A 24,179-nucleotide genomic window follows, 5' to 3' on the forward strand; every position below is an offset into this window, starting at 1 on the left:
TGATATAAGAATATATTAAACTCATCCTGGATATAGAAAGAAATAGAGATAGGGGAGAAGGGGTGGAGTATAAGAAGGAGAGTATATCACGGAAGTATTAGTCATAAACAAAACAAATCCCAAGCATGGTGATGGGTGCCATACACAATGAATTAATTTCAGTACTTTAACATATATGCACAAAATATCATTGATTTTAAATACTTAAAGGAAAAGTTAAATATTTAAAAAGAGAAGTACTAGAGAAATAGGAAATAAATTGAGAATAAAACTATAGTAACAGGGTACCTCAGTGTATTCTTTTCAGTTGTAGATAAACAAAAAAGAAGTTAGAGATCTGAATAGAATTTTTTAAAAAGTTAGATATGATATAATTCTGGCTATTATTGAATGAAAATAGAAAGGAATATGTATGTGAACATACCTATATATGTATATATATGTGTATATATTAGCTGTGCAAAGGTACTTTTATAAAAATTAATCATGCATTAGGACATAAAGACCTAACAAATCACATCCTTTATTTACCATAACATAATAAAATTATATTAAAGAGCTGCTGAAAAAAGTATTAAGGATCAACTGGAGACTCAATAACTTCATCTCAGAGATTTGGGAGGTCAAAAAATAAATGATAGAAACAACAGATAATTTCACTAAAGATGACAACAATAAGACATCATACCGGAATTTTTGAGATGCAGCAAAAGCAGTCCTTAGAGGAAGTTTATATTTTTAAACACTTTGAGAGACAGAGAAGCAGATCAGTGAGTCATTTAACTCAAAACAAAACTAAACTAAACTAAACTAGAAAGTGTACAAATTAAAAAACAAACACTAGAAAAGAAATTCAGAAAATCAAGGAAGAGATTAACAAAATTGAAAGTTAAAAACATTGAATTAATAAAAGTAAAAGCTGGGCTTTTTTGTGGAGGTGAAAACTTACAATAAAATGGATAAACAATTAACTAATTTTATTAGAAAGATGAGGAAAATTTTCTGTAGATTTTTTTTTCTGAGCCTGGTAGTATTAAATATTTTTATAAAAATCTAAATGTTGAGAGAATGCTTACTAAGTCTGTGTGAATACTAGACTGGGTGGGGTAGCAGATTGGAACAACATAATTAGAATCATGAGGAGCTCAAGAAATGAGAAAAGGTCATGTGGTACAGTGTAAAAGAGCAATGGACTTGGAGTCATGTGATCTGGGCTAATGAATCCTTCATTACCTTGAGCAAGTCACATCACCTTTCTGGACTTCATTTACCTCATTTGTAAAATGGGGGTCTTGAACTCAATGACCTCTTAGGTCTCTTTCAGTTCTAAATCTCTGATTCTGGAAAAACTAAAAATATACAAAAAATGAAGTTCCAAGATAACTTATATAAATACAAGATGAAGAATGACTAATTATATTTGTATCTAAATTATATAGTGTTTTCACAAAAATGCAGGAATCAAACTAGGATATGTGTGCATGGAAATAGAACATTTACACCTTTGATAATAATTTTTAAAGTAATAATAATTTTGTATAAAATAATTTATATATAATTTTATATGAATAATTTTCCTTATTATTTTCAGAATTATTTAGACCTTTTCAAAAGTTTTATCTAACTTAGAGAAATGTGAATGATTTATAGAAAATTCAGAAAAGAAGATTAAATGTTTGAAAATAGGTCTATGAAGATAGATCTTAAATGTTGGGATTGGAAAAGAGAAGCCTGAATGAAGAGAAGATAATTTTTCTCTAATGACATATGAAGAAATACTGGATTTAAATGGCAGCATTAGGAATTTTAGTTACAAAGAATTTTCCTGCCACTGTTAAGTTGTACATTGATATAATCAAGAATCCTGTAGGAACTTATCTATTGACAACTGTATAGGGCTACACCTGCTTTGAGATGGCTGACTTTCATGGCCTTTTATTCTTGTGATTCTAGTATTGTCTGTAGTCTTCTCATGTTTAATTTAAGAAACAATATCATTTCAATTATAAATAACCCTCCTCTCCCTTCTGATTAAGAACTAAAAAGGACTGGTCCTGAAAGAGAAATTAAATTTATCATTAGAAATGTTTATTATTAGACATTTTTATGCCTTTAGAGGAAAAACACTATAGAAATCCAAAATCTATTAAAATACTGTATTGTTCATAGTATTCTATTAGCATTTTAGCAATTCCTTAATAAATATCAAGGAGTACTGAAAACAGAAAATTTTTTATAAATGTTTCTTAAAATGTGTAAACATTGAACTTCTGTGTTTTCCTCAGACATTCTAATTTGTGAATAATAACTATGTAATATTTTTGTAGTCTTAGTTACTGAAAAGTATGCAAATGAGAGAGAATTGCAAGAATCCAGTCTTTCTAAGCCTACCAATTTTGTGGGTGTGGTTTTCAAAGACTTCATGTCCTATGAACTGCGTTTTTTTCCTGATATGATCCCAGTATCTTCTGTCTATATGAATTCCAGAGGTAAGCATCCCTAGTCAAGTTTTTGAGAGTTGTATAAGGTAATTTTGTTATGATTTTAATCCATGTTTGAAATTAATAAGTAAGCCATATTATATATTATGTATCAGTACTTATTAACATATTAACAGACATTATGGCATGGAGACATTTGTGGCATATTCCTTCCTGGTCTTCTTTGCCAGTTAAAATCCGAACTCTACCCTTTCTCCTTTGGATCTCAATTTTCCTCATCTGTAAAATGAGGATGTTGGTCTGAATGACTTCTTCAGGCCTTTGAATCCCTGAATATATGATCCCATGATATATTGCATCAGCCAAGTTTATTTGCTCAGAGAAACATTGTCAAAAGAAGTTTGGATTCAGTTCAATAAATAGTTAAGTACCTATTCTGTGCAAGGCACTGTTCTAGGCCCTGGGAATAATGCTTTAAGAAGCATGGTTGGGGATAGAGGGGTTAAGGGCTACAACATGTATATAGATATATAAATCAAATGTGATTTGAGGAAGTAGACACTAAGAACTAGGGAGATAACCAGAGGCTTTGTATAGGAGGAGACAGGACAAAATATAAACACAGGAATCAAATGGGTATATGCATTATATAATAATAACCTTGTCCTTTTTTGACAGTTCAGTGTTAAACCTATTCATTACTTTCTCTTTTTTTCCCTCTCAAATTAATACAAGTACTTTTGTGATACTAATCTTATAGCGTTACAGAAAAATTTAAAGACTTTTTATTCCAAGAAACAAATTGTTATTTTCTTATTTGAATAAGGAACATTGACTTTCAGTTGTTCATCCATAGGAAGTTATTTAAATTAATATGTCATAAGCACTTATGTGTCTCAGGGTTCATAGCATTGTGCTAGAGTGCTGAGATACAAAGTTTGAATAAGATATGGCCCTTGCCCTCAAGAAGTTTATTGCCTCCTAACCTAGCATCAGCATCATTAAAATATTTAGTGCCTAACATGTAGTATGTACTTTGATACTAATATTTGGCTTTTATTCAAGAAGTCATCTTAGTGTGTGTGTGTGTGTGTGTGTGTGTGTGTGTATTTGTGTGTAATTTTTTTCCCTTGTCCTGCATTAAGCCTGTCCTTGTTTTGTAAGAGCTTTGAAGCTGATAAGTGATTGTGGCTATTACAAGTTTAATTTATTAAAGAAAATTACATTGTTTTGCATAACTCTTCATTACCAGTTTTACTTCCGTTTGTGCTGATTGATACGACTTTTAATGTCCTTATTGCATATAGATATTTACCACAATAAAAAATGAATGATTAGAAAACTTGTAGATAACAGTATATTTTAGAACAACAATAGTTTGTTTTCTGTGGCTAATAGAAGGTGGTTGAATAGATTGTTTCAGTAATCATAATTGTATGTAAGTAGACTGTATTATATTATACAACATGAATGCCTACATTGTCAAGGAACTGTGTGATTAGAGAAGAAGGTAAGCTAGGTCTGTAGCCAGAGCCAAGGGATAATAGAGGGGACAGCCTGAGTGAGTCTTGCACTCATTCCCACAGCTGTAGGAAAACCTAAAAGAAAGCCTCCGTTATTTTAATTAGCTAAATCCGTTATCGAGGATTGATGAGAGTCAGAAAACAGAATACCACAGGATGAAGTGCAGTAGAATTGTGATTTCCACGTGTAGTACGAGTATTCACATTGATAATGAGGGTATGCCATTAACATGTGTATCATTCCTATTTATGTTATGTTTAGAGAGGATTGCATGTATAATTTTGCAAAATTGCATATTGTCTTTTGTTCCCTTTATAGCTGGTTGTTCAAAGTCATGTGAGGCTGCTCTATACTGGCACTCAGGGTTCATAGCTTTACAAACCTCCATTGATGCTGCAATTATACAGGTAAATATGAAAAAGGAGTCATAGAAAAGAATGTTTTTATAAATTGTCTTATTTGCAAAGCAGCTTGCTTGACTTGTAAAAAATCATGTAAAGTTTTTGCTGTGTTGGATTTGGAAAAGGGTAGGAGGTAAAAAGTTAAGCTTTATACTATAAGACCTGTAAAGATCTAAAATATGAAGACCTAAATTTCTATAGTTATATGATTTAGCAATCCATTTTCGGGTATAATTAGTATTTTCCATAGATAATATTTTAAAAGATCCTTATTTGTTGATTATTTTTCTCCAATATTTTTTCTTAGTTTAAATAATTGATACAGCTGTTTAGATAGAGTAGTATGTGTGTATTGTGCCAAGAATTCATCCCTGTATTTATGTACATGTGTATTTCTATACAAATACACTTATATACATATAGTACTGGAATGCCAGATATTGAGAAAACCTTAATCTAGAGATTTATGTACTAGACTGAGATAATTCTGGTCAGAACTCATGTTGTGTTAAATAACAGTATTTTACCTGTGTTCTGTATCACTGTTTATTTTTCATTTTACTTTATTAATTTTTTTCTACCTTCATTTTTGTGTCTTGTATAGTCATTTTAATCAGGCTACAAGTAAGCTTTATTTTGAGATGGACAACCAGATCCTGGCTCCTTTCCTTATAGTAAGGCTTTAAACTTGATATAAGATTCAAAATGACAGTAGTTTCAGTTGTACTTTACTTGTAGCACTACTATTATTAATATAATCAAATTTAAATATATATGTGTATATTAAGTATAGCAAAGGTTTTATTTAAAAGAATGCTTTACGAAAGCATAAAAATTGAAGAATATTTTTGTAATTTGAATTTCTTAGATTCAGTTCAACAGCAGTCTGGCAGAAATTAGGTTTAGACGGTTAGGAATGTTAAATGAATACCAAGATAAACTTCAATGGGAACATAACTTTGACAGAAAGGGTGACATAATAAAATAATTTTGAGGAGCAAATCTATACCTAGGGACAGAGTTCATGACCAAAGGATGGAAAGGATCATTGAAGTTAACATGGACAATTTTGATTACATAAAATTAAAAAGTTTTTGTCACAAAGTAAAATGCAGTCAAAATTAAAAGGGAAGCAGGTAAGGCTCATATCTAAGATATATGGGATATTAATTCAAATTTATAAGAATGAGTCATTCACTAACTGATAAATGATCAAAATATATAATACTGGCAATTTTCAGATGAAATCCAGCTTTCAGTAGCTATGTAAAAATGCTCCATGTCACTAATAATTTTTAAAAATATAGATTAAAATCTCTAAAGTTTCACCTGCCAACCATCACATCAGCAAAGTGGACAAAAAATGAAAATGACAAGAATTGGAGGGGCTGTGAAAAAAAAGGCACGTTAATATGATGTTGGGGGCACCTAGGTGGTGCAGTGGATAGAGCACCGGCCCTGGATTCAGGAGGAGTGGAGTTCAAATTTGGCCTCAGACACATAACACTAAGTAGCTGCGTGACCCTGGGCAAGTCACTTAACTCCATTGCCTAATCCCCCCCCCCAAAAAAAAATGATGTTGGTAGAACCGTCCATTGGTCCACGCCTTCTGGAAAGAAATTTGGAACTGTTCCTCCAAAGCTACTAAACTCTGCATACCCCTTGACTCAGTGCAGTGATACTACTACTAAGCCTGGGCTCCAAAGAGATTAAAGAAAGTGGAAAAAGACCTATATGTAGGGAAAAAAAAATTTTTGTAGTTGTAAAGAACTGGAATTGTGATTTATGAATGTAATGGAAGACTGTTGTGCTCTAAGAAAAAATAAGAGATGGTTTCAGAGAAAGCTGAGAAGGCTTATATCAACTGACATAGAATGAAGTGAGCAGAACCACAGGAATAATTTATACATTAACAATAACATTGTAAAAACAAATTAGTTTGAAAGACTTAAGAATTCTAATCAATGTAGTGATTAAAAATTATTCCAGAGGAATGATGATGAAGCTTGCTACTAGCCTCCTGATAGAAAGGTGATGGATTCAGGCCTCAGATCAAGAGGTATCTATTTTTGGACATGGCCAAAGAGGGAAGTGGGTTTGCTTAACTATTCATATTTCCTCCAAGGGTTTGTCTTTTTTTTTTTTTTTTCAATTAGGAGAGTGAGAGAGAGGGAAAATAGATTTTGTCAGTTAAAAAAAAGACAAAAAATCAATTCAACAAACATTTTATAGTTATGTTGTCTGTATTTTAGTACATTAAATTTTCTTTAAAAAGGTCTGATTTATAGCTTATAGACAAATGTGACAAATTACTTTCTTGTGAAAATTTGTTTCAGCAACATTTATAATCCTTTTCTAATTTTATATTTCAGAGTAATGCCTGATGATTCTTGGTACGATAGATTAAAGAAATCTTTTTCTACTTGGTAGAATGATGTCAGAGTTATTCATTTTATTTAATTCAGTTATGTGGTCTGTTGGAGTTTGTTAAAGTTCTTAATTGACTAATTATTTTACAGTTATTAATTTTTCATAGGTGTAGCTATTGGAAACTGAATTGATTAAAAGGCACTTTTATTTTCTTTTATAGTTGAAGACCAATTATTCAGCCTGGGAAGAGCTGGAATCTACTAAAGCAGTTGTCATGGGAGAAACTGCTGTTATAGAAATAGATAACTTTCCTCGAGGAGTAATTTTAATTTACCTAGTTATAGCTTTTTCACCTTTTGGATATTTTTTGGCAATTCATATTGTGGCAGAAAAAGAGAAAAAGCTAAAAGAGTTTTTAAAGATAATGGGGCTTCATGATACTGCTTTTTGGTATGTTTTTGAAAATTTTTATGTTGTATTATAATATCTATAAATTCTTACTAATTTTAAATTTGCTGATTTGTTTAACTTTGTTTTTACATGCTTGCTTCTTCAGTATTAGAAATTAAGTTGATAATATCAGATCAGATTCAGACTATTGTTGATGTGGCATTAATCAAAAAATGCATTTATTCCATTTATATTTCTGGCAAGGTGACATATTGTTGAAGATGAATTTGCGAATCTCCAGCTTTGTCCCCCAGATTTTGTATGATGCAGATGTTAGCTTGTGAAAGAGAGCAGTAGATAATCGGAATGAGAATGACTTTGATCATAGCAGTATACACTAACTTTAAATTTTAAAATGGTAAATGTCCTCATTTCTTATGTGAAGATATTAGCATATCAGCATTGGAAAGGACCTAATAAGGCCATCTAGTACAACTGCCTCATTTTACAGATGAGGCAATTTAATCTTACAGGGAGGCTAAATGATGCCTATGATCAAACAACTGCAAGTGTCAGAAGTGAGATTTGAAACCAGATCTTCAGGATTCCAAGTTCAGTTCTCTGCTGACACAGAGTACAACCTTATCTGCTAGTCTATCCTTTATGTAGGCATAGGGGATAAATGTAGCTGAGGCAGCTTGGTATTTTCTTGTGATGTCCCTGCATCGCCAGTCTTTCATATAGCATCTCTGCTGGGTAATTTGTTCCATTGGTCCTCCTGGGTTACATACGCATGCATGCATACACACTCCCTGACTTCTTACACTATTCTTATGGAGTTGCTGGTTGGGTACAATTGCTGTTTAAAAATAAAGATGATAAACATTCTTTTTGACTGTGGTGCTTGATAATTTCTAAATGTAATTCAGATGCTGATTCTTTTCTATCAGTATGATTTTGGTCTTCGAATTTACTCAATTTACCACCATGGAAGTTTAGACTAGGCACACATTTCATGTAATTAATTTGTCTGATAATGCAAGGTTGTCTGATAATGCAATGCACTTTCTCATCTGTTTAAGAGTTTTAGATTACAAATTTAATTCTTGGGAAGCTAGAAAGTAATTAGTTAATTGGTTTACTAAATACCATGATTTATATACTTTAAAAATCTGAATGGTTTTGAGTATATAGAATATGGACTTTTCTTCCCAGATAGTAAGAGTAACATTGAGAAATTAAAATTTAGTGAATATAAATACTATAAGGAAGCACATAAAGAAGTTCTATTCTTAGGTGATCCATAGTTGCAAATTCAATTAAATGAGGCTTTTGTTTAATTTTGGTAGGTCAGTATCTTCACAATGATCTAAAAACAAAAAGAATTGTATATTTAATTTAAAGGAACTTGTTATATATAATTTGTTACATGAACATGCTAATTTCAGATTATGATGAATTATGTTGAACCTGATTTTCCGATGACTTAATAGACATTTTGCATGGAAGAAAAAGTGTAAATAAGCAAATTGTCACCAAACCACAGTTTATAAACATAGGCAATTGCACAGAACTAATTTTATGACTTTTATAAAAGGAGTATCTGGCACAAGTGTGCATAAGCTCTTTTTTAAAATCTTACTATCTTTGAAGAATTTTTAAAAAGTTTTTAGGTCTACTGGAGTTTTAGAAATTATCTTTATTATTATTTTTGTTTGTTATTTGCTGTTGTTTTCAAAAACTTCCCATAACAGTTACATAAATTCAGACAAGTCACTTACTCTTGTCACCTTTTTTTCCTTCAGTTGAAAAATCATAGTATTAGACTAAGTAATCTTGTCTGAATTCCCCTCCAGCTCTAAAATTGTCTCTGAAATTCTACATCCCAGAAACATCCTTTAGCAAATTGACAGGATGGAAATTAGAAAAAAATCTAAAAAATTCATCTCTTCCACTCAACTATAGGTTTTATAAAATTTAGGTAAATAAATAGAATGGTTTTTGACTAAACATACAGTAGACATTACATCAAATGCTTTGATAATGGAGGGTTTCTACAGTCTTTAAGTTCACAACTTAAATAGGACTTTTAGCATATATCCTAGAGAAAAGTGTTACACTGATTTTGCTGTTTTGTATTTTATGACAATTCAATTGCAGTTCTGTGTTACATGGCTCCTCATAATATTCTTTTTTATATACCGTGAGTTGCTGTCACTTTAAAAAATACAATTAGCTAGCATTTGTATAGTGCTTTAAGATTTGCAAAGTTAATAGTTGTATTTAACTTTTGGGAAGAAAATAATTTTATCTTCATATTTAACAAAATGTTTAATTTTAACTGCATAGCTATCTTGTTTATGACATGTTTAAATTTTAATACATTAGTGTTGGTTTTTACAGGCTGAGTAAATTGTTTGAATATCTTTTGAAAATAAATAAGAAGCTAAATAGTTTTGATATTATGGATTTTATGATTCCAGGCCTATATACTTTGGATCTAAATGTATTTGTATTTTCTTTTTAGGCTTTCTTGGGTTCTGTTGTATACAAGTTTGATTTTTATTATGTCCCTTCTCATGGCAGTCATTGCAACAGCCTCTTCATTATTTCCTCAAAGTAGCTGTTTTGTGATATTTCTCCTTTTTTTCCTGTATGGCTTATCTTCAGTAAGTATTTAACTTCAAAACTAAGGATAAAGAACAGTTTCTCAAATATTTGAGAATTATTAGAAGGATTTTTATTTGGTTGGTTGGTTTGTAGTTCCCTTTCTCTTTAGCTGAGATGTTATCAAGTGACCATTAAAAAGTATAGCTGCATGAACCATCATTGTGGTTTTTTAGCCTTGGAAAGGACAGAGTATTAGCTTCATTATAAAATTGAGTTGTATTTCACATGATGTGGGTTTGTATACTAGGATTTAATTTTGAATATCTTTATATAACCATACATTTGATAATTTAATGGATCTGTGATTTTATTGATGTATTTTCCTCAAAGGTGCAGATCTTAACACTTCTCACCTGAGGTAGCTTCTGTCCCCATTCTTTGCAAGTGGTCCATTCAGTGTGCTGGGGCCCTTCCTCTAGACCTGACAACTTTTGGAGCACATAGGCCATATACGTTGATTGTCTTTCAGATCTTACTGAGAACATCTTATCTCCTTTTCTTGGTTAGATATTTCTTTGATGATAGCCTTCATACTATTTTTTTCATAATTTTTCATTGATACTCTGTTGTAGCCTAATCATGCCCACCATGTGTTTCTCCTTAGCTCTTTGGATGACACATATGTTGTACATGATTTTACATTAATTTTATTAATTGTATGTAAATACATTCAACTTCATTAACAAGGGAGGCATGTGGATTAGTTGAAAGAGCTAGTTTTGGAGTTAGTTTGGTCTTGTTTCAAGTCATGCTTCTGACATACTAGTTGTATTCCATTTAGCAAGTCATCTAGCCTCTAATTGCCCATTTGCATTGGTGGAGGAAGTTTCCATACTGTGTTTCCTATATTGATGACATAACAGTTCCAAACACTCTCTTCTTTCCTCAGTTAACTATGTATGTATTTTTATTTCCATTAAATACTGACTCAGAGATATTCCTGGTATGGAAGATATATCAGTCTCTGAATCTATTGGTCACTATTTGTTATATTTGCATATAACATATATATTATAGCTTGACAGCAATTCTTTAGTGTTTGTCAAAATTCCTTGAAAGGTAAACACTTAGTCAATAGTTAGTTACAGGTCCCCTGATCCATATACATCTATATGAATGAAATGTGGATACACTTGCAGGTATCTTTTATATATCTTTTAACATTTGGGCATTTTGAGTCAGTTTCTGAGCATTTGTATATAGAATGATTGTCTATGAAAATTAAATTTCTTACTCAAGTACCTAATGTTGATTTTATTTTAGATAGTTTATAATTAAAATTAATTGATTTATTAACTGTAAGATTTTTTTTTTTAGGTTTTCTTTGCCTTAATGCTTACACCCCTTTTTAAAAAATCAAAACATGTGGGAATAGTTGAATTTTTAGCTACAGTGGCATTTGGATTTGTGGGCCTTTTGATTGTTCTGCTGGAGGATTTCCCTAAGTCTTTAATATGGCTCTTGAGCCCCTTCTGTCAGTGTACATTTTTAATTGGTATTGCACAGGTGAGTAAAATGATAACGGTAATTTTATTGAATTCTCTTTTCTCATATCTCAAGTGAAGTTTTACATGACATTGGAAAAGTTTGAATATGTTGCAAGTGCTAAATTTTTGAATATGAAACAAGTAATAATATGGTGTAGTGAAGATACATTTTATTTATGACTTAATTACACGTTTCCATAACTTAGTTAAACCCTATCTTGCTATTTGAATGACTGAATAAAGTGTTTATTTAACAGTTTACTATGTGCCAAGACACTGTGCTAAGTGTTGGAGATACAAATAGAAAAGAAAAAAATAGGGTTCATTTTTATCCTCTTTACATAATATAATCATTACTGAAAAAAATCAAGAGCACATGCTCTTATAGCTGTCAGAAATGTCATTTTATTTTGCAAAGTACAGCATGATCATTGCTATACTGGTTACTTTAAGATTTTTTTTTAGATGTTATTTTAGACCTTATAATTAAAACTTTTAAGATAGTTTTCAGTAATACAGTTTTAAAAAATATTAGGTTGTATTAAGTTGGGTTGTATTTTTAGACAGAGAAATGTTAAAACTAAGGGTTGTAGTCCTAACCAAAGAGTCAATACTCCAATTTCTGATGAAGAGGTTGTCCTCCTTCTCTAGTAGATTGCCTCCATTATTTCACTTTAATCTTCAGTATTTTCCTATCGAATGGTTCTTTCCTTTTTCCTACAGAAATACCTAAATATACCCTATCCTTTAAAGACAAACTAAACAAAAACAAAACCCGACTCTAAAACTTTTACTAGGTCCTGCCATCCCTTCCAGCTACTGCACTCTATATCACTTCTCCCTTTCTCAACTTGTCTGCACTCATTCCCTGTACTTCTCTCCTCCAATTCTCTTCCAAAATTCTATGCATTGGCTTATAAAAATTCTACAAAATGGTCATAAATAATATGCCACTTTGCATTTAAATTTTATTTTCTAGGGCTTTCTTATTTAACCCTCACTTATTTGACAGGTTCTTTTTAAGTATGAGTAGGCAGTGTTAGGTAAGTAGAGGAAAGATTATCTCTACTCTGCAGATGAGAAAACTGAGACTTGCAGAGTTTGAATTAATTGTCCAACGTAATACAGCTACAGAGTGCTCTAGATTTTCTGATTTCTACTTTTCTATTTTGTCTGTACTATGTGTTAATTGATATAAAAGAGGACATCCAGTATACTATATACAGTGTGAAACACAGGACAAAAAATGCAACTCTTTTGTGAACTTGGCCTATTTAAAATTAAAATTAGTAGACTAGCATTAATAAGCACTAAATATTTTATTTATGGTTTTTCGTTCCTTAGCATTTAGAAAAGCACTTGAGTGATGGATTGATGATATGGATGACCCATGTTATATAAGTTGTCCAGGGAAGTTTGATTTTTTTTCCTTAATCAATTTCATTGTCTCGAGTAGAAATGAATTCAGAAATTTTTGATTGATCATTTTTTCTAAAAATAGCTTTTGCAGCATTCAGATGTTTAAAGGTGTTTATCTCTAAGGTCTTTAGTTGTGAGGATTTTCAGTATAGGAATTAATTGTACTACTTTTCTTATACTACCCCAGATGTCCTCTTTATAGCTCTAAATAACCTATTCCATTCCTCCTTCAGTCAAAGGCTGCTTCTTCTGAAGGGGAAAAATTCATAAACTCATCTGCATCATATAAATGTATCAGATTAAGATGTCCCATGAAGCCCCATGAGTAGGCAGGGTCAAGGAAGGAACTTTCATAATTTTTTTTAAGCAAAAAGGTGAAGAAATGAAGTCTCTTATTATTACAATCTTACAGTATATTGGAGCTCTTTTCCTCTTTTTTTCGGGGTGGAGGGAGGATGTCTTTTAGCAATGTACGGAATACATTATTGGTATATTAAATGCCATATATACCACATTTATGTATGAATAGAAAAGTTTAGTGTCCTTTGCTTTTATAATGGAAAGAATTTCTACAGTCACTCAATGATCAGTTATCAAGTGCCTACTATGTTCTTTTTTTGTATTTTTAAAATTTTTTAAAAAATATTTTAATTAATTTTTAGTTTTCAACATTTGCTTCTTTAAGATTTTGAGTTCTAAATTTTCCTCCCTCCCTGCACTCCAAGACAGCATGCAATCTGATATAGGCTATACATGTATGATCATATTAAACATATTTCCGCATTAATCATGTTGTGAAAGAAGAATCAGAACAAAAGGGAAAAACCATGAGAAAGAAAAAACAAAAAAACAACAAAAGAAAGACAAAATAGTATGCTTCGATCTGCATTCAAACTCCATAGTTCTTTCTGTGGATGTGGATAACGTTTTCCATCATGAGTCTTTTGGAATTGTCTTAGATCATTGCATTGCTCAGAAGAGCTAAGTCTAACAAAGTTGGTCATCTCACAATGTTGCTCTTACTATTATATACAATGTTCTCCTAGTTCTGCTCACTTCACTCAGCATCAGATCATATAAGTCTTTCCAGGTTTTTTTGAAATCCACCTGCTCATCATTTCTTATAGTACAGTAGTATTCCATTACATTCATATGCCACAACTTGTTCGACCATTCCTCACTTAATGGGCATCCCCTCAATTTCCAATTCTTGGCCACCACAAAAAGAGCCGCTATAAATATTTTTTTGTACATATGGGTCCTTTTCCTTTTTTTATGATCTCTTTGGGATACAGACCTAGTAGTGGTCTGGATCAAAGGGTTTGCACAATTTTATAGCCCTTTGGGCATAGTTCCAAATTGTTCTCCAGAATGGTTGGATCAGTTCACAACTCCACCAGCAGTGCATTAGTGTTCCAATTTTCCCACATCTTCTCCAGCATTTATCATTTTCCTGTTTTGTCAAGTTAGCCAATCTGATAGCTGGGATGTTGCACCTCAGAGTTGTTTTAATTTGTATTTCACTAATCAGTAGTGATTAGAGCATTTTTACATATGCCTATAGATAGTTTTAATTTCTTTATACGAAAACTGCCTGTCATATCTGTAGACCATTTATCAATTGAGGAATGACTTGTGTTCTTACAAATTTGACTCAGTTCTGTATATATTTTAGAAAAGAGGCCTTTATTGGAGACACTGGCTATAAAATTGCTTCTCAGCTTTCTACTTCCCTTCTAATCTTGGTCTCATTGGCTTTGTGCAGAATTTAGTAATTTTTTGTAAAACTTTTGTAAAGAAATTTCATAATCAAAATTATCCATTTTGCATTTCATAATATTTTCTGTCTCTTGTTTGGTCATAAATTCTTCCCTTCTCCATAGATCTGATAGGCAAACTATTTCTTGCTCTCCTAACTTGCTTATGGTTTCACCCTTTATGTCTAAATTGTGTACCCATTTTGACCTTATCTTGGTATATGGTGCAGGATGTTGGGCTCTGCCTAGCTTCTGCCATATTGTTTTCCAGTTTTCCCAGCAGTTTTTGTCAAATAGTGAGTTCTTATCCCAAAAACCGAAGTATTTGGGTTTATCAAACAATAGATTATTATAGTCATTGTCTATGTCTTGCATACCTAACCTATTCCACTGATCCACCATTCTTGTCGCGGCCGCTGCAGTGGAGAGCATGAGACCAGCTCAGTGCTCAGTAACCCAGAGACACGTGGATGAGGCGGGAGACAGCAAGGTGGCAGAAGCTCCTGTTTATTGTAAGCTGGGTGTGACCTTTATAGCCCTCAAGGCACCTTGGGATTGCATGATCAGAGCCCTGCAGCCAGTCAGTACATCCCCTCATAGCATGCATGCCTCGTGTCAGGGTCGTGAACAGGATGTGCACGGGAACGCTTAGCCATTCAGAGGAGAGCCGAACCAGCCATGGTTGCTGCGTGTCCACAGAGGAGAGGTCAGTTAAGACTTCCTTGCTTTCACACAACAGACTGTGACTCTCAACTTCCTGCTTAGAAGCCAGGACTCTGATAGGCAGGGCGCAGCCCCGTGACAATTCCTGTGTCAATTCCCCCTTTTTGTTTTAGAGGAGCTGCCTATGCGGATGGATTTCTATTTATTGAATGCTAGCAACTCTCTTTTATAGCCCTAGTGATGCCTGTTCAAAGCGTGATCCCCTTGTGATAGCCAGTCATCAAGTCTGCTGGAGCTCGTGTCAGGACTCATCTCCCAGTGAGAGGAGAGCCAAACCAACCGTGGGAGCTGCATGTCAGCAAAGGAGAGGTCTTGCGAGACTTCCTTATTTTTGTCACGCAGCTATGTTGTGACCCTCAGCTTCTGCTGATAGAAGCTAGAACTCCCATGGGAAAGTTCCCTCAGCAGAGCTCTCATGAGACTGTGAGACATTCACCCTAACAATTCCCCCTTTTTGTTTTAAAGAAGGGGTCGTCGTGGGTGTGTGTCTTTCAGCACTTGTAGCTGAGACATAACATTTTTGAACGTGGAGATCATTACTTTCAAGAGGCATCCGGCTATAATAGGCAAGTAGCATAAAAGTAAGCACACTACAACAATCAATATAATCCAATACTCAAATGACCCCCACCAATTGGAGGCATTATCAAACCAATGTATGATTTTCTCTGCTGTTTTGTCAGGATTCAAGTCCTGTTCAGAAGCCTTTTTTATTTCAGAAGCTAATCTATATAGAGTTTCAATGTCAGATTCTATCGTGTTATTTAAGAATAGACCATTCAAGTGGTTTCTGATTACTGTCCAGTTGTAAGTAGAATTGTCACGTTTCCAGAATCATGCCATGATTGAACAATAGTCCCACTTAAGTTCATGCAGTGGCGGTGCGCCGCTACACAAGTCTCCACATGAGGCCAACCAGACCCAGAGTCACTGTTCACCTTACATTTGTCCAGACCCCCCGCGCACAGGGAGGTGGCATTGGAGCAGGGCGTCCCCTGTCCTCCGAGTAGGTGAATCTGGTGTGGCCCCATGCCAGGAATGTTCATGGCAAGGGTGACGTTCTGCAGTTGTATGCAGCCCTCCACGTTATTGGTGCGGGACCAACAAAGTGGCTGCCGCATGGACAGTCCTGTGAAGTTGTATTTCACTGACGATGAAGTCGCATTAGTTTGTGTGGTGAGGTCAAACTCATTCTTCTTTCTTTTGCTGGGTGTCCGGCTTTTCTTCCTGGGGTGTCTCTCGAGTAGGGACAATCTTGAGGGTTTTAGTTGGCACCCACTTAGCTCCTTCACCTGTTGAGATACAAGCATACCCTGGTCCCCAGGTTAGTACCCTGAAAGGTTCTACCCATTCATTATTGGAATTTTTCCACAGGACCAATTTCTTTTTATCTGTGTGTATTGTTGGGCCATCAGGAGTCGAGGTAGGTGAATTGTGAGGTAAAAAGAATTCATAGCAGGGGTAAGGTCATTACCATCAAATTTCAAATAATTTATAGTATACAAGCTTTTATTAATCTGTCTTTGAGGGGATAACCGCTCAGCTCCCCCTTTTTGTTTTTGAAAGAAAGTTTTGATGGTTTGATTGATTCGTTCAACAATGGCTTGACCAGTTGGGTTATAAGGAATACCACATATATGCTGTATGCCAAACTCTAGAAAAAAGGCTTGTAATTGCTTGGCAGTATAAGCAGGCCCATTGTCAGTTTTTATCACACATGGTGGGCCAATTATAGCAAAAGCATGATAAAGGTGATTAATAACATGTCTAACAGTTTCTCCTGTTTGAGGAGTAGCTATACAAAATCCTGAAAATGTATCCACAGTAACGTGGAGGAATTTATGTTTCCCCAATGGTGGAATATGTGTAACATCCGTTTGCCATAGAGAATTAGGAAAAAGTCCTCTAGGATTGATACCAGAGCGAAGTGATGGTGAATTGAAAGGGACACATTGAGTGCACCTTTTCACTATAGCTCTGGCTTGTTCTCTGGTTATGCCATAAAGGCGACGTAGAGACCTGACTGACATATGATACTTACCATGTCCTTGTTGTGCTTCTTGACAATTGCCTATAAGCATAGAATCCACAATATTATTTCCTGAAAATATGGGACCTAACCCATCTGTATGGGATCTTACATGCATTACATACAGAGGATGTTGTTTTGATCTGATGCATGATTGAAGTTCATAAAACAATTCTGTTATTGGTGAAGCTTCAGGTTTGATATATGCTGTTTCGATGTGAGAAAGCACACCAGCAGCATAATGACTGTCTGTAATAATGTTAATAGGTTGAGGTATTTTGCAAGCATGTAGAAGAGCATATAGCTCATTCTTTTGAGTGAAAGTGTATGGAGTCTGTATAACTGCATGAATGTCTAAGTCAGGACAATACATAGCAGCTTTCTTTTCTTTAGTAGCATCAGTATAGACATTATAGCCATCAACAGGTGTATTCCTGATAATCTTGGGAAATATCCATTGCCAGTTATTAAACCATTTTGCAAAGGTATTTTTGTCCTGCTTGAATATTACCTACATTCGATAACACAGTCCAATGTTCATCACAGTATAAAAGAGTCTCAAGTCTTTCTTTTGTGACAGGGACCCACAAAGTGCCTTTCTGTCCACTAAGATGTAAAATGTGAAGAAGTGCCTTTTTATCCAACATAGAGGCTTCTTCTAGATAACTAGTTTAAACTCTTTTATTACTGGTTTTGCTGTATAACCATTCTACAGTGTTTTCTTCTTGGTGAAGTATAATGTGTGGATGTTGCTGAGCCATTATCAACGTGGCTTTAATCTCCTTCTGTGGAGATACCCGATGGGTGTGATTTCCTAACTTCCTAATGATTTGTTTTAAGTTTTGTTCAGCCTCAGGGGTCCATTTTCTAGGAGAATTTAAGTGAGGATCCCCTTTTAAGATAGAATATAAGGGTTGCATCTCCTCATTAGTAATGCCTATCTTTGGTCGTATCCATTGAATATCTCCTATCAATCTTTGGAAATCATTTAAAGTTTGTACCTTGTCTTGTCTAAGCTCCGGAGGTTGTAAAGAGACTTCCTCCAAGTCAAGCTGAAATCCCAGATATTGAAAGGGAGGTTGTTTTTGCACTTTCTCTGGTGCTATCTGAAGCCCTTTGTTTGTCAAAATAGATACTGTTTCTTGGAGTATCTGCTCAAGGACTTCTAAATTGGCATGACTACAAAGAATATCATCCATATAGTGCACTAAATAGGCTCCTTTATATTTGATTCTTAAAGACTCTAGTAGGTCAGCTATATATCTTTGGCAAATAGTAGGACTATTTTTCATTCCTTGTGGTAAAACTTTCCATTGATGTCTCTGAGCAGGAGCACAGTGATTTGGTGTAGGTATAGAAAATGCAAAATATTTACAATTATCGGGGTGCAAGGGAATGGAATAAAAACAATCCTGAATATCAAGGATCCACAAGGGTTGATATCTAGGGATTATATTAGGTGAGGGTAGTCCTGTTTGCAAAGGACCCATGTTTTCCATTCTTTTATTTACTTCCCTTAAATCTATTAACATTCTCCATTTTCCTGATTTTTTCTTAATGACAAATACAGGAGAATTCCATGGACTAGAGCTTTCCTCTATGTGTCCCTGCTGTAATTGCTCTTGTACTAAAGAATGTAAGGCGGTGAGTTTCTCTTGTGTCAGGGGCCACTGATCAACCCACACTGGTTCTTTTGTAAGCCAGACTAATTTGTGTGCTGTTAATGAAACGTCAGTGGCCCTTATGAAAAATCTGTGCTGATTGTAACACCCATGTCTGTAAGAACATCACTGTCCCCATAAAATAAGAGGTAATCCTGCTATGATATATGGACAGAACTTGCCACTTTTATTGTCCGGGGAGGGGACGTGTAGAGATTTCTGTTTCTTGATTGCCTCCTATACATCGTAAAAAGGTATAAGCCAATTCCTTAGGCCACCAAGGTGGCCAGTGGTCTGCAGGGAATACTGATTTATCAGCCCCAGTATCAATTAACCCTGTAAATTTCCGTTTCTCTACACTCATAGTACATAGGGGACGGTCCATAGAGACAGCTTGTGTAAAAAATGCTCCTGACCTCCAGCCTGTCTGTGGGCCTTTTATTATGGTAGGATCTTCTATGTGGAATTCTGCAGTGGTGGCGATGGCTTGAGCCACGCTGTCCCCTTTCAATATAGGTATCATCATTGTTAGTGTTAATCATGGTGAGGTGAGGGAGGGAGCCTTTATACATTTGAATTACTGGAACTGCATGTGAGTAGTGCTGATCTGGGGGTGATATAGTAATTAAGGAAAATTCTGGCCCCAATTCCTGTTGGTCCATGAGTGGGACGTTACAGACAGCATGGGGTGGCAGTCTAAAATTATCTAAGCTTCTCAGTTTCAATACTCGAATTGTTTTTCTTGGGCAGCTAGAGTCATGTATTTCTTTCCCCATTCGTTTGTGAGAGGGTTTGATTCCTGTACTGTCATTCCCATGGGACGAGTGTTCGGGGCTCCTGCAGAGCCCTTGCACCCGTTTCCCGACCTGCATTCAGAAGCCCACTGCCCTAGGTTCTTGCATTTTGGACAGGGCGTAGCAGGGCGTCTTTTGTTTGACTTGCAGTCTTTCTTAAAGTACCCTTCTCTCCCACATTGATAGCATGTTTTCCCTGTTTTTTCCCCTGACTTATGCTCTGCTAAAAATTGGTTCATCAACTCAAAGTGAAAACACTGAGTCCCTCCCTTTTCACATCTCCTTATCATTTCCTGTAAGGTCGCGTCCCTAGGCAAACCCAACATGGCTTTCTTACAGTCTTCATTGCAGTTTTCTCTAAGTAGTGATTTTATGACTATTTCAGTCCCTTCTACTTCTCCCATTGTTTGTGTGACTAGTTCCTGAATTCTAGCCACAAAATCAACAAAAGTCTCAGTAGGTTTCTGCCGGGCAGCGGTCATAGACTCCTTTGCCTTCCCCTTTTCTAGTACCCTAGACCGAGCTTTTCTAGCTTGTACTGCAATTCTATGATAGCCCTCCTCAGCATATCCTAGCTGTTGGGCAGTGGTAGCAAAATCCTCTGTGCCACTTATCTGTTTGAAGAGTGCTTTTCCTTGGGGTCCAGGTGCCAATTGGTATGAAACCATACGGCACTAATCTACAAATTCAGCCATCCAAAAGACAGCAGCTCCGGGCGTCAGAACTGCACAGGCTATGGCCTTCCAATCATTTGGACACAAAATAGAGTTAGAGATAACCTCTAATTGATACATTACAAAAGGTGAAGTAGGTCCATATTGGGCAACTGCTTGTTTTAATTGCAGCAAGGTTTTAAAAGGAATACTTTCATGCCTCCTCCATACCTGTCCTGGGTTAAAAGGATCAGGTTCTTCAATTACCGGATAGAGGCCAATATCCCATTCACTAACATCCTCACCCTTTTCTTTTGCTTCTCTAATGCCCTTTTGTAATAGTGATTCTTCACCGCTGGACTTTGTTGTGTGCTCGCCAAGGTGGCCACACACACTTCCCAAAGTCTGTGGCGCAGCAAGAGATTCCTTACTATCCTGCTCCCGCAATCCCCGATTCTCGGGAGGGTTAACTACCAAGTTTCTTAAAGTGTCTTCTAACTCCCCCAAGTTGGGATACAAGTTTGAATAGTGTCCTGGGGGTGGCCAGGGAGGGAGGTCTGCAGGACCTTCTCTTAGTTTAGGAGAGCAAGGTCTACTCGCAGAGGGGGAGGGGAGGGAGGAACCTGTCTGAGTACAGACTGGAAAATTCCGGACTTCTCTTTGCTTTTGATTCCTCAGAACCTGTTTTACAAGATTGTAGATGGTATAGTCTAAAAGCCTAACTTTTCCAGGGCAAATACCATCATACGAGGTCAGCTGCTCCCCAAAAATCTTCCGTCTCCCTGGCTCAAAGCAACCCTGTTCCAGGAACCAGGGGGATACCTGAAAAGCCAACCTCACAAATTTTCTAAGATCTTTTAGGTGTATCGTTATTCCCTCATTCTTCGCTACCTTATATAAAGCTGTCGTGTAATTCTCATCTGTGGGAAGGAGAAGCCATATATTTTGCCCCATTATGTAAAGCGAAACCTTTACCTTCTCCAACCCACAAGGACGGGAAACGTCTCGGAGACCTGATTCCGTCGAGCTGAAAGCTCGAAGCTTGCTGACGCGCTATTCGTGGAGTTTAGACTCCGCCAGTGGGGTATCTGTCAGGCCTGTCATCAATCTGCCCCATGTTGGGCGCCAGTTGTCGCGGCCGCTGCAGTGGAGAGCATGAGACCAGCTCAGTGCTCAGTAACCCAGAGACGCATGGATGAGGCGAGAGACAGCAAGGTGGCAGAAGCTCCTGTTTATTGTAAGCTGGGTGTGACCTTTATAGCCCTCAAGGCACCTTGGGATTGCATGATCAGAGCCCTGCAGCCAGTCAGTACATCCCCTCATAGCATGCATGCCTCGTGTCAGGGTCGTGAACAGGATGTGCACGGGAACGCTTAGCCATTCAGAGGAGAGCCGAACCAGCCATGGTTGCTGCGTGTCCACAGAGGAGAGGTCAGTTAAGACTTCCTTGCTTTCACACAACAGACTGTGACTCTCAACTTCCTGCGTAGAAGCCAGGACTCTGATAGGCAGGGCGCAGCCCCGTGACAATTCCTGTGTCACATTCTGTTTCTTAACCAGTACCAAATAGTTTTGATTATTGCTGCTTTATGATACAGTTTTCGATCTGGTATGGCTTACCTACTATGTTCTTGAGAACCCTGCCTTCATGACGCATGCAATCTAATGGGGGAGTCAAAATGCAAACAACTGTATACAAAAAAGATATATGCAAGATAAGTAGGAAATAATGAAGAGAAGGAATGCTCTTGAATTAAGAGGAATTGGTAAAGGCTTTTTGTAGAAGTTGAGATTTTAGCTGAGACTTGAAGGAAGGCAGGAGGTAGAGAAGAGGAGGGAGAACATTCTGGGCATGGAATGCTTGGGGGACTGGTAGGATGGTGGTGCTCTTGACAGTAAAAGTCAAGTTTGGAAAGGTTTGGGAGAAAAGATGATTCAGTTTTAGACATATTGAGTTTAAGATGTCTACCAGGCATCTAGGTTGTGATATCTAATAGTTGTTAGAAGTGAAAATGCCTAGAGGTGGAATATCTTGTTTGAGGAACATGGAGGAGGCCAGTGTCAGTGGTTCACAAAAAAGGGGAGAAGGCAGTGTAAGTCGTAAGAATAATGGAAAGTTGCGGGGCTTAGTTTATGATGGGCTTTGCTTGACAGCAGATTTTAAATTTGATTCTGGAGGTGATAGGGAATCCCTGGAGTTTATTGAATGGGGGTGGGGGTGGTGACATGAGTGGACCTGTGCTTTGTGAAAATCATTTTTGCGGTTTAATGGAGGATGTTTTGGAGTAAGGAGAGACTTGTGACAGGCAGACCAACCAGCAGGCGGTTTCAGTAGTTCAGGCGTGAAGAGATGAGGGCTTGAACCATGGTGGTGGCACTATCTGAGGAGAGAAGGGGATGTATTCAAGAGATATTGCAAAGGTGAAATCAATAAGCTTTGGCAATGTTTTAGATATGGGGAGTGAAAGGTAGTGAGAAAATGGGGATGACATCTATGTTGTGAGCTTGGGGGACTGGTAGGATGGTGGTGCTCTTGACAGTAAAAGGCAAGTTTGGAAAGGTTTGGGAGAAAAGATGATTCAGTTTTAGGCTTATTGAGTTTAAGATGTCTACCAGGCATCTAGGTTGTGATATCTAATAGGTGTTTGAAGATGCAAGGCTGGAGGTCAGCAGAGGGGTTATAGCTGGATTAATAGTTTTGAGAATCATTAGCATAGAGATAATTGAATCCAGGGGAGCTGATAAGATTACCATGTGAAATAGTGTAGAGGGAGAAGAAAACAGGACCCAGGACAGAGCCCCGTGGGACACTTGCCATTAGTAGGAGTGATCTGAATGAAGGTCCAGCCAAGGAGATGGTCAGATATGTAAGAGGGAAGCCAGGAAGGAGGAGTGTCACAAAAACATAGAGAAAAGTTAGCCTTAGGGAGAAGAGAATGATAATGTTAAAGGTTGCAGAGAGGTCAAAAAGGATGCGGATTGAGAAAAAAAACCAAAACATTGTATTTGGTAACTTTGGAAAGAGAAGCTTTGGTTCAGCCACATTGTAGAGAATTAAGAAGAGAATAAGGAGAAGTGGAGGCATCTGTTGTAGATGGCCTTATCAAAGAGACTAGTAGGATATAGAATATATCCTATATAAGCAAGATATAGGATGATAGTGGGGAATGAGTGGATCAGGTGAGGAGTTTTTGATGATTAGGTGATGTGGACCTGTTTATAGGCAGTAGGGAAACAGCCATTCACGAGGGAGAGAGAAGTGAACAGTGGTGATGACAGAGTGAGCATTCTGCTGGAGGAGACAGGATGGAGTAGAATCGCTTGTGCATTCAGTGTGGCTTGGCAATGAGAATGTCTACTTCATGTGAAACAGAGGTGAAAGAATAGATAGTGATAGAAGCCATCTAGGTGATGTGAGATAAGGAGGAGAGGTGAAAAGAAAGATTTTGGCAAATGGCCTCCACCCCACGCTCCCCCATAAAATATGAGGTAGTGTTCTCATTTGAGAAGGTGGGTGGAGGGTGAACTATGGGAAGTTTGAGGAGGAATGAAAAAGTTTGGAAGAGCCACTGTGGTAAGTTGTAGTAATGAGTTAATTGTTGTTTAGTTGTGTCTGACTCTACACGACACCATGGATTTTGTCCATGGGGTTTTCTTGGCAAAGATATTAGAGTAGTTTGCCGTTTCCTTCTCCATTGTGTTCCCATTTTACAGATGAGGAACTGAGGCACCTAGGGCTTAAGTGACTTGCCCAGGGTAGCACTGGGCTTAGAATCAGGAAGACTCATCTTCATGTATTAAAATCTGGTCTCAGACACTTATTAGCTATGTGACCCTGGGCAAGTCACTTAACCTCATTT

The 24,179-nt window shown here is 36.3% G+C and overlaps 1 protein-coding gene across 5 annotated transcripts in view; it reads left to right on the forward strand.

Moving 5' to 3' along the window:
* ABCA5 (ATP binding cassette subfamily A member 5) overlaps positions 1 to 24,179 on the forward strand; it is a 117,804-nt gene that overhangs the window by 25,531 nt on the left and 68,094 nt on the right. For all 5 annotated transcript variants that reach the window (XM_027872760.1, XM_027872757.1, XM_027872758.1 and 2 more), the window contains exons 4-8: positions 2,328 to 2,489; positions 4,284 to 4,372; positions 6,957 to 7,186; positions 9,654 to 9,795; positions 11,114 to 11,302. In XM_027872760.1, the coding sequence (XP_027728561.1) occupies positions 2,328 to 2,489; positions 4,284 to 4,372; positions 6,957 to 7,186; positions 9,654 to 9,795; positions 11,114 to 11,302 (812 nt within the window). The remainder of the gene's footprint in view (positions 1 to 2,327; positions 2,490 to 4,283; positions 4,373 to 6,956; positions 7,187 to 9,653; positions 9,796 to 11,113; positions 11,303 to 24,179) is intronic.

Source organism: Vombatus ursinus, unplaced genomic scaffold (assembly GCF_900497805.2).
Source record: "Vombatus ursinus unplaced genomic scaffold, bare-nosed wombat genome assembly UNPS02014801.1, whole genome shotgun sequence".
NCBI lineage: Eukaryota > Metazoa > Chordata > Mammalia > Diprotodontia > Vombatidae > Vombatus > Vombatus ursinus.